This window comes from Vitis riparia, chromosome 15 (genome assembly GCF_004353265.1).
Source record: "Vitis riparia cultivar Riparia Gloire de Montpellier isolate 1030 chromosome 15, EGFV_Vit.rip_1.0, whole genome shotgun sequence".
Taxonomy (NCBI): Eukaryota; Viridiplantae; Streptophyta; class Magnoliopsida; order Vitales; family Vitaceae; genus Vitis; species Vitis riparia.
In genome coordinates, this window is record NC_048445.1 from 2,536,139 (window position 1) to 2,549,923 (window position 13,785).

General features: G+C 37.1%; 3 protein-coding genes across 7 annotated transcripts; all 3 read left to right on the plus strand.

Annotated features, from left to right (window-relative positions):
* The first annotated feature begins 1,559 nt into the window (after nucleotides 1-1,559).
* Nucleotides 1,560-4,590, plus strand: LOC117932549 (F-box/kelch-repeat protein At3g61590). 5 transcript variants are annotated; one of them, XM_034853823.1, is made up of 3 exons: nucleotides 1,562-1,966; nucleotides 2,946-3,007; nucleotides 3,119-4,590. In XM_034853823.1, exon 3 carries the CDS (start codon nucleotides 3,140-3,142, stop codon nucleotides 4,379-4,381), a length of 1,242 nt encoding a protein of 413 aa, XP_034709714.1. In that variant the 5' UTR covers nucleotides 1,562-1,966; nucleotides 2,946-3,007; nucleotides 3,119-3,139; the 3' UTR covers nucleotides 4,382-4,590. The 5 variants fall into 5 exon arrangements, with proteins under 5 accessions (XP_034709717.1, XP_034709716.1, XP_034709714.1 ...); XM_034853822.1 differs by having other exon boundaries at nucleotides 1,562-1,962; XM_034853824.1 differs by lacking the exon at nucleotides 1,562-1,966 and adding an exon at nucleotides 2,025-2,738.
* Nucleotides 4,591-6,596: 2,006 nt separating this feature from the next.
* On the plus strand, nucleotides 6,597-8,067 carry LOC117932419. Its single transcript, XM_034853660.1, has 2 exons — nucleotides 6,597-7,049; nucleotides 7,281-8,067. Exons 1-2 carry the CDS (start codon nucleotides 7,043-7,045, stop codon nucleotides 7,610-7,612), a joined length of 339 nt encoding a protein of 112 aa, XP_034709551.1. The 5' UTR covers nucleotides 6,597-7,042; the 3' UTR covers nucleotides 7,613-8,067.
* Nucleotides 8,068-8,725: 658 nt separating this feature from the next.
* On the plus strand, nucleotides 8,726-13,445 carry LOC117932418 (uncharacterized protein At5g41620-like). Its single transcript, XM_034853659.1, has 3 exons — nucleotides 8,726-9,617; nucleotides 10,856-10,981; nucleotides 11,640-13,445. Exons 1-3 carry the CDS (start codon nucleotides 9,264-9,266, stop codon nucleotides 13,188-13,190), a joined length of 2,031 nt encoding a protein of 676 aa, XP_034709550.1. The 5' UTR covers nucleotides 8,726-9,263; the 3' UTR covers nucleotides 13,191-13,445.
* The last annotated feature ends 340 nt before the right edge of the window (nucleotides 13,446-13,785 follow it).

Sequence of the window (13,785 nt, forward strand, 5' to 3'; positions counted from 1 at the left end):
TTTTGGTTAACATCTCTCTCCATGTCTCCAAATTGGAAATGTATTAGGTGGATTTTCCCAATCAGCAATAAATATATATATATATATATATATACACACCTACATATAGCAAGACGATCACATGCATTTTTGAAATTGTTTGTGGGAATGTCCCAAATATTAAACTATTGGGAGTGAGACATGACTTAAGGTGCACAAGGAGTGGCTTGGCTGGAAAGAGCTACAAAGTGGTGTTGCCACTACCCACACCCACATCCCCTTTAATGCTTTCTCCCATGGTTGCCCAATGAGTCATTCTTGGTATGAGGGCTCTCCACATTTTTAACAAAAAACTTTATTTAGGAAGTGTTTTTTTTTGTTAAAAATAGTTTTGATGATTTAAAATGTTTTTAATTTATTTTTCATATTTTGAAAATAATTTATATATATTATTTTTTAAAACAACACTTAAAAAATAAGTTAAATTTCTTATTTTTTATTTTTTATTTTTAAATATATATTTTTATATGTTCTTGTTACTAAGAATAAAAAACAATTTTCAAAAAAGTTGTTAAAAATAGCATAGATTAAAAAACAATTTTCAAATATAAAATAATGTTCATGTTCCATTTTGTTTGGACTTCTTTTCCTCTTTTGGGCATCTTGCAAATCATGTAGGGCATCCATTGGATCGCATGTCACATTCCATATCTTCTATTCCCCTTTTGTTTTACTCTTTGGACACTTCTTTCCACCTCGATAAAGATTAATAAAAAAAAGGTAGACAAATAAAAAACAGATTTGGTCATGTAAATATCGCCCTAAGACCTATTAAAATGTCTCATTTAACTTTTAAAATAATGAGTACAACACACGATCGTATTAAACAATTGTTTTCTATTTAAAAACTTAGTGCATGGTATCCTTGTGATTGTAAATATCATTGTTGGGTAATTTAGAATTACAAATCGATTTCAATTTTGTCGCATTATTTTATATCGGGAATTAAGTTATTAAACCCTAAATTCAATAAATTTAGTTAAAAATGCAATTTCTTTTTGACTTCTACTCAAGATTATAGTCTTGATTTTTCAGTAGATTATTTAGCATCAACATTTTGTTGTGTTACAAACTATAAACCATGTTCAAATCTTAGGAACTTTGGGTGGGTGAGGAAGGCCCATAAGCCCATAGTGAATCAAACCAGCAAGGCCCAAGCCCATAAAGAGAGAACAAAAGGTACCCCATGTGGTAAGCAACTTGGGCCAATCTTGTAAGGGGTGGTAAGTAAGGAATATGCCCATTGCCAAAAGTATGAAAAAGCAAAGAAAGTGGAAGGAGGAAAAACACATAAAGGAAAAAATAAAACAAATTGTTTTAGGATTTTAAGGAAAACAGAGTAAAAAATGGGGGTTGATGAGTAAGAGAGCATTATCATTTTCCCCTTTACCTTGTGCTCAGGGGAAAAAAAAATGAAAAAGGGAAAATAAGACCCACTTATTTTCTAGATTAAAATGAATTGGATTTTGCTCCAATGACACCTCAACTCAGGCATTCACTTGGTCACACGCTCCTTCACGCGCCTAACTTTCTCTCTCCCCAAACACACCCTTATTAAAAAACCGCCTTCGCACCTCATTCTCTGCCTGTCGTTCTGGTTTATATCAAAGCTAAACACCGCAAAAAAGAGAGGAAAAAACACAACCTCTCACCCTCTCTCTCTCTGCATTTGTGGCTTGTGTGGTGGGTTTTCTGCTAAATCTAGAGCGACCCACTTCAGTTTTCTTCCCGTTTAAGAGAAAAAATCTATAGAGAAGGCTATTAATAGTTGTTTCTGGAAATGGGTCTATCTTGGATTTGAGGTTTATATCTTCCATTTTTTCCTCGTTTTTGCCATTTTACTCACTAAATCCAGAGGTTTCAGCCAAATCTAGCAACACCCATCTAGTGAAGCACAGTGGGGAGTGGAGAGAGGTTTCAAAAGTAGGTATGCCCTTGATGGGTTTTTCATTTTTCGAAGTGTTTTTTGAAATTGTTTTCTGTGTTTTGTTTTCCCATTGATCTGTCTGTGTTTTAATTTTGTGGTGTTGTTTCAGTTATTACTGTTGTTGTTTTTAGTTTTGTGGGGTTTTGATGTTTGATTGATAGGTCCCCATGTTCTAATCCATCTCTCTAGTCTCGACCTAACATTATTGTATCATTTTATGTCATAAATCCATTTTAGGGTTTGATGTAAAGTGGTTATTTCCTAAAGGAAATAATAAAAAGAAAAAGAGAGTGAAAGCAAAACAAACCCATTGTAGTAAAATCTTCTTATCTTTATCCTATTTTTTGTGTTTCTTCTTTTTGCAGTGATAGACCAGTGATTTGTTTTTTTATGCTTTTGTTCTTGAGGCACTTGAATGTGATCTGGATTTAAAGTAAAGCTTTCAAATCCACTAATAGTATTGCCTTTGTATGATTGCCCAGTTTCCTTCAATTTTGATATACTACTTCCTCCTAGATATGGATATGATCTTTGTCACAAGAAAAAACAGAGGTTGTGTTTATCATGTTGAGATCCTCTTTCATTTAATCATTTTGTGGAGTTGCTTTGGATCTTTGTTCCAAAGTTGCTTCATGTGGAATCCATCCACATAACATTGAAATGTTTTTAATTCATCTTATTTTTAGAGGGACATGTTTGGGTTTTATATTGTCTATCTGGAATAGATGGAGGAGGATGGGATTTGGTTACAAGTCCTCAAACTTGATTGTTGGTTTGTATTATCTTTGATTTATTGTTAATTTTTATGTTGTTTGCCTCTGTATTATGTAGTAAACAAAGTTTTTGATCTATTTTCCATATATACTTTAGTTTATTTTCTTATTTTTTGTGCTTATATTATTCTGTTATTCACATTACCTGATATCTGATACTGATTTTCCATACATCTTCGATTTCCTCATATTTGATATGTTGGCAGATGTTTTGATTTATATTGGTCCAGCGGGGTTTAAGTTTTCCTTTGATTTGAAGTGTTCCAAGGTGATTCCAATCTCATAAGAGGATTTTTTTTCCGCCTTTCACATTTAAGTAGTAGAAGCCTTATCCATTCCTTCGGTTTATATTAATTGCTCTTTTCATTTGTTTGGTTAGGCTTTCTAGTGTTTCTTGATCATGGAGGGAGAAGCATCATGGATCAACCATTGCCTTGATGACAGAAGGAGGGATATTGGGGATTTTGGTTCATTCTCGGAGATCAGGGAAGAAGTCAATAAAGAAGTTGCAACGGTTTCAGTAGATTTAATTCTGCCTAATGACTTGTTGGAGCGGATCCTGGCCTATCTTCCCATTGCAAGCATTCTAAGAGCCGGTTCAGTATGTAAAAGATGGCATGAAATTGTCAGTTCAAAGCGGTTTTTATGGAATAAATCTCATGTCTTATCACAAAAGCCTTGGTATTTCATGTTTACCAGCTCTGATGAACCAGTGGGTTATGCCTATGATCCCATTTTTCGGAAGTGGTACAGCATTGAACTCCCCTGTATAAATACATCCAATTGGTTCATAACTTCATCATCTGGATTGGTATGCTTCATGCACAGTGATAGTAGAAGTGAGCTATATGTATGTAACCCAATCACCAAGAGGTGCAAAAGGCTTGAGGAACCTCCAGGCTTGAAATTCTCTGATTACAGTGCGCTTGCAATCTCGGTGAACAGGATATCCCACCATTATACTATCTCAATTGTGAAATCTAAGCAAGTCCCTGGAAACTTTTTCCAGTGGGATCTCTCAATTCATATTTATGATTCAGAAACAATGATATGGGTGACTGCCTTGACAGAGGTTGTGACTGGGTGGAGAGCTGGTGATGAGAGTGTGATCTGTGATGGGGTTTTGTACTTCTTGATTTACTCAACTGGGGGTGGTGCACCTGAGAATCGCCATGGCCTCATAATGTATAATCTCTTGAGTCGATCTTCCCATGGTTTGTTGATCAGGAGTTTTATCCCAGTGCCCTGCCCTCTTACATGTGGCAGGCTGATGAACCTCAAGGGAAAGCTGGTAATGGTGGGAGGGATCGGGAAACATGATCGGCCTGACATAATCAAGGGTATTGGCATCTGGGTTCTTAATGGGAAGGAGTGGCAGGAGGTTGCCCGAATGCCGCATAAGTTCTTTCAAGGGTTTGGGGAGTTTGATGATGTTTTTGCCAGCAGTGGAACAGATGATCTCATTTACATCCAAAGCTATGGGGCTCCACATCTTCTTGGTTTTGATATAAACCTGAAACAATGGAAATGGTCACAGAAATGCCCAGTAGTAAAGAGGTTCCCACTTCAGCTCTTCACTGGTTTTTGCTTTGAACCAAGACTTGAAATTGCTCCATTTGGTGGTATTGACAAATTTGACTGAACATTTGCCCTTTTTACTTTGTTTTTTTTTTTTTTGCTCTTATTTTCAGCCATTATGAAATCTCTGTTCCACAAAGTTCATAGAAAATGTAACAGCAGAAAAAGGCTGCTTGTTCATGAAAAATGGGAATATTATTCTTTGCATTAAGAAATACAGCAGTAGTAGATACAAGCTCAAGACTGTTTTACATTATGGGCTTCTTTCAGTCATCATGAAATCTCTGTTCCCCAAAATATATGGTGTTATCACTCAGACCTTTACCTAAACCTTTCATTCATGCTCTTTAGATATCATTTTCAGATCCTATTTCACATGGTTGCCTCTTGTGGGTGCTTAAAGATTTCCCAGAGGCTGAGGATCTTTTTCGGTCTCCAAGGCAAACTTAGGGATGGTATCTCTTCTGTTCCTTTTTTCTAGATTTGGCATATCCTTCCATCACCAAATCAAATCTGCAGATGGGTACCATTTCATATTTTCACTTAGACAGTGACTTCTCTTACAACCCCCAAAGTCAATATTTGGATATGGGCTCCCATGCCAGTGATTCCATTAGTTTGCTTCTTTTATATCACCACCACCTCTGTTTTTTCCCCACCCCCATAATGAGAGTGGATAGGTTAATAGCCCAGGACCACAGCTACAGCCAAGCTGAGGATATCCTTTTGGTGTCACACCCCCAACAGTAGTTGTAAGGTAGAGAGTAGTCTCCATATCAGCAAACCATATGGCACATGCCAATGTTCTAAGAATTCCCATTTACTACTCTTGTTGCTTATTTTGAGTTGTGTATGTGTTGCTCTAAATTCATCATTTTGTAGAAATGCTTCCATTGTCATTTGGTTGTTATGGAAGACATGACTTTAGGTTTGACCTAAATTTGTAAAATTACCTGGTATATCTTTGTGGTATTGGTTTGTCCGGATAGCCCTAAGAACATATCCCCTTTTCTTATTGTGTTTGGTATGATGCAGATTCTTTGTGTTGTGAGGAATGTGAGAAGGGAAGGTGAGAAAAAACCCCACCTCACTTTCTGAAAGGGTTATATAATACTCATATTCCTCTTGTTTTGAAGGCATGAATGAGTCAAAACTTTGAAGGATTCAAAGTTAAACTAACAGCTCACAGAGAGGCTCCACACTATGTGAAGATTTGTTTTCTTCACTAAACACAAAGCCAAATTTCCTGCAGAATTTGTTTTCTTGCTCACTGAACCCAAACAAAAATTCTTGAAATGACTAGTATTACACAAACAGAGCTCCAACATCTCTCTCTACTTTTTCATTTTTGTTTTTCCCAAAGGTGTAAAAAAGGTAGGACCATCAATTGATATGTTAAGACTATCTTCATTGGAATTGTTATAGAAAAATGATTGTCTTCCTCTATTTTTTTTTTTAAGAGTCCATTGGAGCATGATGAGAAGGAACAAGGCTTTGTTTGGAAAAAAGTATGGTTAAAATTAGAACATTATATGTTCTGAACTCCTTTAATTTTTATAAATAAAGGGTACAAAAAATGAATCTTCCAATGTTTCACCAAATTGCTTATCAAGAGCTTATTTTTATACCATGAAAACCATAGAACATGTGAAAAAGGCAAAATTGTCCAACTAAAAATAGGATGCAAACTTCATAGGCTCATTTTATTGACAAAAAAAAGGGAGGTTGGTAAGGGTAAAATTGTCTAAATGAATTTACACGTCATAATTCACATGCCCATATATATATATATATAAATTATGAGTTATTGAAATAGAATTCTCTTTAGTAATTCATGTTTAAAAATCAATCCAAAAATAGAATTACATTAATGCCCCTTTTCCAAAAACCTAATGTTGGTTAAGAAAACCTTCCTAAACCCACCAACTACACAAGGCGCGAAAGGTTCGTAGTGTCAGCGGCAACGGCCAATTGAAAGTCAGACCCATCAGCTCTTACACACAAAAATGAAAAGAGAATGTGAAAATGAAAAGACCCTTTTGTTTATTTCTCCTTTTGGTGCCTAAAATTCTCGAAATTCTAACAAAAAACCTACTCTGACAGGTTATTTTCAATATATATATATTTTTTCTTCTTTTGATGGTGTTTTTATTATTTTATTTATATATTTTTCCTATTTTTTGATACTTTTTCAGAGATTTAAAGTTGCTTTAAATTTGAAGGTTTTTTATTCTATCTTCAATTTAAAGCCCTTTTTTTTTTTTTGAGCTGTCAAGTGGGTTTGGGTTCCTGAATTTTCTGATACCAAATTGGATTTTGTTCATTATTGCTGGATTTTGTTGCAACCCATCTCTCTCTAGAATCTAGCTTGGCTGTGAAATATATGTTGTAGTTAATAATGCCAGATCCAGGGATATCCCACTCGAAATAAAACTAGGGTTTTCTTTCAAAAAAATTTGTTCTATGATTATTTGCTTTAAGATTTCTATATTCCCACTTGATTCATTTGTTTGTAGATTTTTCTAAATTTCTATCTGATGTAGAAACCTAGATGGAGCAATGTGTTGATTCATTATTCACATGAGAAAAAAGTCTAACAATGCACATGAACTGTTTGACAAAAGGGTTATCAAAAGAAGACTGTAGCTATACCTTTTCTTATTGAACAATGGCAATGCCCTGTGGCTAGTATCTTAGTTTGCTGGGCTATGGTTTGACTGTTAAAATGGTTGGTAAGTTTGAAATGCTAAATTAGGGATTTATATTGTATTTTGAACATACATTTCTATGATTCTAGCCTGAAAATTTAGCATTAGTCTTTAAATAGTTTTTAAAACATTTCACTTGTTTTTCGGTAAATCCAATTAGAGAATGCATGGTTGGAAGAGGGACATTTCTTCCTGAAGTTAGTAAGTTAATGAAGTCATGATCCCAAAGTATAATCTGCTCTTTTTGTTTTCCAGGATTTTTCTCTGCACAATGTTCCAAGCTGAAGACTCAGATTCCTAAGCTTCTAAAGGGACCATTCCCTGTAAGTTTATGTATCTCTAGCTCAATTTTTGGATCCCAGGAAACTATTGCTGAGCCTCATGGAAGTGGTCAAGCCCAAGCCCGAATGTTCAGCCCTAGACGGGTATCGTTGAGGCCCAAGCCCAAGATCAAGCCCAAGCCTAGTCAAGCCAAAGACCAAGCCCAAGTCCTATATGTTTTGTTGGCATTGTGGGTCAACAATACTAGTATTTCCTTTTGCTGCACAACCCTGTTGCGTGTGTCTCAGGCCATTGGACAGCAATGAAGGGCCTCAATCAAAGGGCCACACCCCATTATAACTATGAAAGCAACCATCTCATTCAGCTTGTTCCACCTCTATTGAAATCAAATGCATTTGTGACTGGGATGTGGATAGATATGGGGCAATTGGATGGTGATGCAGTGGTGGAACTAGAGGCACTGGCCGAGCCATGTTGACAACTGTGATTAATGATTATCACTCAGCTGGGAGATTACGGTATGGGAAATTATGATCATCTCATTATAAATCTATGATTTACATGCATTTTCTTCATTTGTAATAATCATCAACTTGTTGATAATCTTCAAGGTGATGGTAATAGAATATGATAATAGGATAATCAATGATATCTTCATGTGACCTTATTTTAAGTGTTGAGGACTTTGGACCTAAGTTTAGAAAAAAATATTCCTCAAGGAAGGCAATTGTGGGCTGCCCTTGGTCTCAAATTACTCAAACAGGCTGTGCCCACCCACCCCACTTGTCCCATTTGAGTCGAGAGTGTGTTCCGGTACTTTCAAAAATCAGGATGGAAGTTCAGCATATGGCATCCAAAGTCTTCCTTTGAAGGAATGTCCCTCTAGACTCGGCATTAAACCAATGACCATTTTTGATATCGATCAGTCTGTGTCTCTAGAAAAACCAAACCACCCTAAAAAATGAGTGAGGTAGACTGGTGACTGGTGAGGCTGAGACATCAAGATTATGATCATGAATATGGACCACACCCAATATGCTTAAACGATTCATCATTTGCTATGTTAGGTACAATTATACGACGAGTCGAATATTATTTTACCAAAGTGCAGCAATGGACCACATTTGATTGAAGATTCAACCATAAACTGGTCCATCCACCCTAATGGCTTTTCTCAATTCCAAAATATCAATTATAAAAAGGATAACATACCCTTTAGGATTCATTAGTAAAAAGGCTTTTATCTGGTAGTATGATTAAGTTGCAGAATCAATTTACTTTCACTTCAATAGACGCAATAACATAAATATAATTTTTGAAAAATCATGGTATGTTTATTGAAAAGCTAATTTTTATTTTTTTGATAAATAATTTATTGAAAGGCTAATGGGAGAATCTATTCATGTGATCTTGCATTACTTTGAAATGAGAAGTTTAATTTAGTTATTGTAGACACAACTTGTTACATGGATCATAGTTCAATCATTCAGCCCATGTTTCTCTCTCTTTTAGCTGTTTCTTTCTTTTAATGCCCTCATTTCTGTTGTACTGTACTGTAGATTGTATTTAAAGGCAGCAAGTAATGAAATCTAAGGACCACAAGTTTTGGTCTATTTTTCTGACAAACCTTATAGGACCATCTTCACTGTCTTTGCCCTTTATAACTGGGCTTCGACCCCTAGCCAAAATGTAGAAACCGGCAGGTGTGGTGGTCTTTTCTTGACTCCATTGGTAGAGCTGCGTATTGCATCCTTCTATGGGGCGCATGGCCCTTGGTTTTAAGGACTATTTTTTTTTATCTTCCCAAAATAAACAAACATAGGCCATCATTACAACATCTCCACTTTTCTAATAGTTTCCAGCTTGCTTTTTGGCTGAACCATGCATGAGTGAAGCACTCGGAGTTTGAAATTTGAGGAGTGAGAAAGTCTAGAGAGAGAGAGAGAGAGCGGGGAGATGGAGGGTGGAGAAAAAGGAAGAGTGAGAGAGAGACAAAAGCAGGAATTCATGGGGAAAAAGTTGAAACGCGGTGTCTTGGTGGGGAAAAGAGGGGGGCCTTGTACTCCATCACCCACATGGAGACTTGGGTTTTCTCAGAATGATGCTACCAGTTCCATTGATAAAGATCTCGACTGCTCCACCTCTGTCTCTGCTAGAAAACTAGGTGCCAACCTCTGGGAGATTCAGTCACACCTCCCAGTTGCTAATATGAACAGGGGAGGTGGTAGACTTCGCCATCACCACCACAAGGACAAGGGTTTTGAGCTTCCCACCCACTTGGTTGACCCTCCTCACAGCCCTCCTGATCAGGTAACCATAGTCCACTCCTCCATTGCTTGGTTTTGGGTTTTCTAGGTTTTTTATGATATGGTGTTTTATTTATTTATATAATTGTTTGTTTGTTTCTTTCCTGCGATTTGTTAGGGCTTTGGGTTGATGGGTTTGATCAATTAGGTTTTCTCATTTGGAAGATCTTGGCCCTTTTTTGTTTTTTGTTTTTGAATATTTGTATGATGTTGGTTTGTGTTTTTACTTGCTTGTCTTGGGTCCTTGTTGGTCTGTGTTGGTTTAGATTTTCGTTTTCTTTTCTTGAGATTTTTTGTGATGGGATCAATCGGTTATGTTCTCTCAACATAAGGTTTTTTTGCCTTTTTCTTGGATTATACTTACTTGATTGTTTATTGCCTGTCCTGTGTCTTTGTCGGTGACGTTGATGATTTTCACATATATGGTTTGGCAAAGAGAAATGCAGGTGTTTGATTTATATTTTTTTCTTTTCAATTATCTCATTCCTATTGCAATTCTGATTCTGGCACTCCATTGATTTCTGTGATGTACCAGTATCTCTTCTATTTTGGGAGTTTCAGTTTCAATTGAAAACTTTCTTCCTTGGTTCATCATCATGTGGTCTACATTTCATCAAATCATGTTTGAGATGTCCTTTGGGTTGCTAGCTCTCAACCTTATCATTTTATTTGTTAGGATGTTTATGTTGTTTTTCTTGGGATATTTGAAAAGGAAAAAAAATGTCTCTCTTTTCCCTTATTGGGTTTTGGTCTTCATTTAGATTTCTACCATCTTGTTCAACTGAATTCATTTTCTTTCCTCCTGAAATTCAACTGTTTGCCACATCTTTATACTTTGTTTCCTTTTATATTTCCTTGTTCTTTGATTTTGGTGATAGTGATCAGTGAGTTCCTGGTTTGATAAGAATAAATGAAGGGAAGAATCTTACCATGAACTGGTCTTGCTTTGTTTTACCATGAATTTCTGAGTTGAAATCTGGATACCCTTTTGCCCTGAAAGAAGAAATTTCTTATTTCTTTTTTTACATTGAAAAAGGGGCAATTGCTCTACAAATAATGAGTTTTAATTTGAAAAGATTATATGCTTGGTGCCCCTATTTCAGAGTAGATTTTAGTATTGATTTAATATGAGAGTTATGAATTTATGGTTTAACCATTTTACAGCTCTGGAAATTTTTAGCTGATCATGTAGATTTCTTCTTTTCTCTTTATTAACTGATCTTCCCCTGTTTCTCATTCCAGCCAGAGAGTGCAAGTAGCTTGAGGCGGCATGTTGCTGCGTCACTGATGCAACACCATCGATCAGTTGAAAGAAATGGCCGTGCTCTGCAGCCTGTATCTCCTGCAAGTTATAGTAGTTCAATGGAGGTAAACAATGATTCTCTTCCCTTCCTCTCCATTTTCCTGCCAATATTTCTTTAAAACCCATTTTGCTTTTCTCAGACTAAAAAAGGGGAAGGGGATGTATCCTTTGAATTGAACATGGCAAGTTTTCACAAAGTCCTCTCTATGTAGCTCGCACATAGATTCACTGCTGTTGGAGCACAAGTAGGCTATTCCATTAGAAATTGTGTTCGTGATACTCTCATTTTGTATTTTAATTAACATGAAAATGACTGTCAAACACAGCATATTGTCCAGTAAGATTTAGGTTCTAGAGACATACAAGCAGGATTCTGAAAATATAATAAGGAAGGTCTGTCACAGAAGAGGTTCACAACAAAAGTGCCTCGAAAAGGGCAGTTCAACTGTTTTGAAGAACGGTTGAAGAAAATTTAATATTTCAAGAAATGCTGTTTTTAGGTTTCTAGTTCCATCAGAAAAGTGAGAGCTAGAAAAACTCATGATGCAATTATGGTTACAGCTGCAAGGACACTGCTTATCTTAATCTTTACCATGGATTCCTTAACATACTGCTGTCTTTCATATTTATAATGCTTTCTGTCAAATGGCTCATTCTTCTAAAGGTTATTTCACTATGATTATGCTAGTTAAATTGATCCAGATGTTCTTTTGTTCTTCACAGGTGGCACATTACAATCCTGCAGTCACTCCAACTAGTTCTTTAGACTTTAAGGGTAGGATTGGTGAATCAAGTTATAACCTTAAAACTTCCACTGAATTACTCAAAGTACTCAATCGGATATGGAGTCTTGAAGAACAGCATTCATCTACCATATCATTGGTGAAAGCCCTGAAAATGGAACTGGATCATTCTCGGGCAAGAATCAAAGAGTTATTACAAGAGAAGCAAACAGAACGGCAGGAGATGGATGACTTGATGAAGCAAGTTGCAGAAGACAAACTAATTAGAAAGACCAAGGAGCAAGATCGAATCAAAGCTGCAGTTCAGTCTGTGAGAGATGAGCTAGAAGATGAGAGGAAGTTAAGAAAACGTTCAGAAACCCTGCATCGAAAGCTAGCTCGAGAGCTTTCTGAGGTGAAATCTTCTTTTTCTAATGCTTTGAGAGAACTTGAAAGGGAGAAAAAGGCACGGATTCTATTGGAAGACCTATGTGATGAGTTTGCTAAGGGAATAAGGGAGTATGAACAAGAGGTGCGGTCCCTCAAACACAAGCCTGAAAAGGACAGGGTTGCTAGGGAAAACTCTGATCGGTTAGTTCTTCATATTTCTGAAGCATGGCTTGATGAGCGGATGCAAATGAAGCTGGCTGAAGCTCGGTGCGATGTTGCAGAAAAGAACACAATTGTGGACAAGTTGAGCTTTGAAATAGAAACCTTCCTTCGAGCTAAACAATCTGTCACTTCTAGAAGAGATGATTACTCATCCCCAAGTGAGCAGAAGGAAAGTCGCTTACGTCGGCATTCTTTAGAGTCCTTCCACTTGAATGAGGCTGTAAGTGCACCTCAAAATGCAGAGGATGAAGAAGATTCTTCAGATAGTGATTCACACTGTTTTGAGATAAACAAGGGTTCAGGTGCAAAGCAAAGCAATGGCAGCTGTAAAAAACACGTTGGCAACTCCGTAGAAGGTCATGCTGAAGACACAGTGAAATCGTATCCTACAAAGAAAAAGTCTGGATCACAAGAAATCACCAAGGGACGCAAACCTTCCGGCTTGCGGACGCAGTTTGAAGAATACATGGCCCGAACCATGTCTTGTAATGGAAACAAGACCCAGCTTGTGGACAGTGAGCAGGGGGAAATGGGAGGGGATGACCAAGTTGAAATAAACAATTTCCAGAAGTTTGAACCAAACGAGGCTACACAGGAGAGTATGCCAGAAAAAAAGAATAAACGGGCAGGAGCCCGGGGAGTGAATTTGAATCATGTGCTTGATAACCTAATCAGAAATCACTCCTCTCCATTGGAAGGTGAGAAAATACATCCTGAGAACAACTGCAGGGAAGATGCTGGCAATCAATCTGTACTTATGGGCCATGCTAGTCCCATACAACAATGGATGTCAAAATTGACATCCCCAGATCTTGAAATCTCCGAATCTTCTTCAAAATGGCCTCGAGGCTCAAGGGAGAATAGCTTGAAAGCAAAACTACTTGAAGCAAGGTTAGAAGGTCAGCATTTCAGGGCCAAAGCTTCCAAAGGTTCCTTTTAGGTTCATGAAACTTGCACACTTGCCTGCCTGAGGTAACACACTCACAATCTACAACTACTGGCTTGTGAATAAGTTCCAAGATCCTTGTCTTCAAGTTAAAAAATGATGGGTATATCTATATTTTCTTCTGTAGTTTCTGGATCACATCTGTACATGAAAATGTATTGTTGCTTACATGGTTACAAAAATCACAACTAGAGTTGAAGTCCCCTCTTGAAGATTTTGATGAACTCTACCTCGGCTTCATTGTGTTTTTCTTTCTTCTTACACTATCATTTTCATGTCAGTTTACAGTTGAATTTCTCTGTTTGAAGATATTGTTATAAACAGAACCGACAATAATTTTTAGAGCGATGGATGATGCCCTTCAAGGTGATTGTTGGAGAGAACCAATGCCGCTCTCCACGCTAGGGATGGGTGGCCTGATGTCCTCTACACTTAGGATACTAGAAAACCATGATCAAAGGAAAGACAAAGAGAAGGAGCATATTCGCTAGCGATTGTGAGGCCCCACTTCTCAACTGGTGGGGGGACACTAAAGGCCTCTGCCTTCCTCAATAGAGAGGGAGGGCCGGAGGGGTCGAGCTTTCGGTCT

Excerpts from the sequence above, each read along its gene's own strand:
- LOC117932418 (XM_034853659.1), top strand. The coding sequence starts at position 9,264 with ATGGAGGGTGGAGAAAAAGGAAGAGTGAGAGAGAGACAAAAGCAGGAA. Across the intron at positions 9,618-10,855 it reads CTCACAGCCCTCCTGATCAG|CCAGAGAGTGCAAGTAGCTT; the intron begins GTAACCATAGTC and ends TTCTCATTCCAG. Across the intron at positions 10,982-11,639 it reads GTTATAGTAGTTCAATGGAG|GTGGCACATTACAATCCTGC; the intron begins GTAAACAATGAT and ends TGTTCTTCACAG.
- LOC117932549 (XM_034853826.1), top strand. The coding sequence starts at position 3,140 with ATGGAGGGAGAAGCATCATGGATCAACCATTGCCTTGATGACAGAAGG.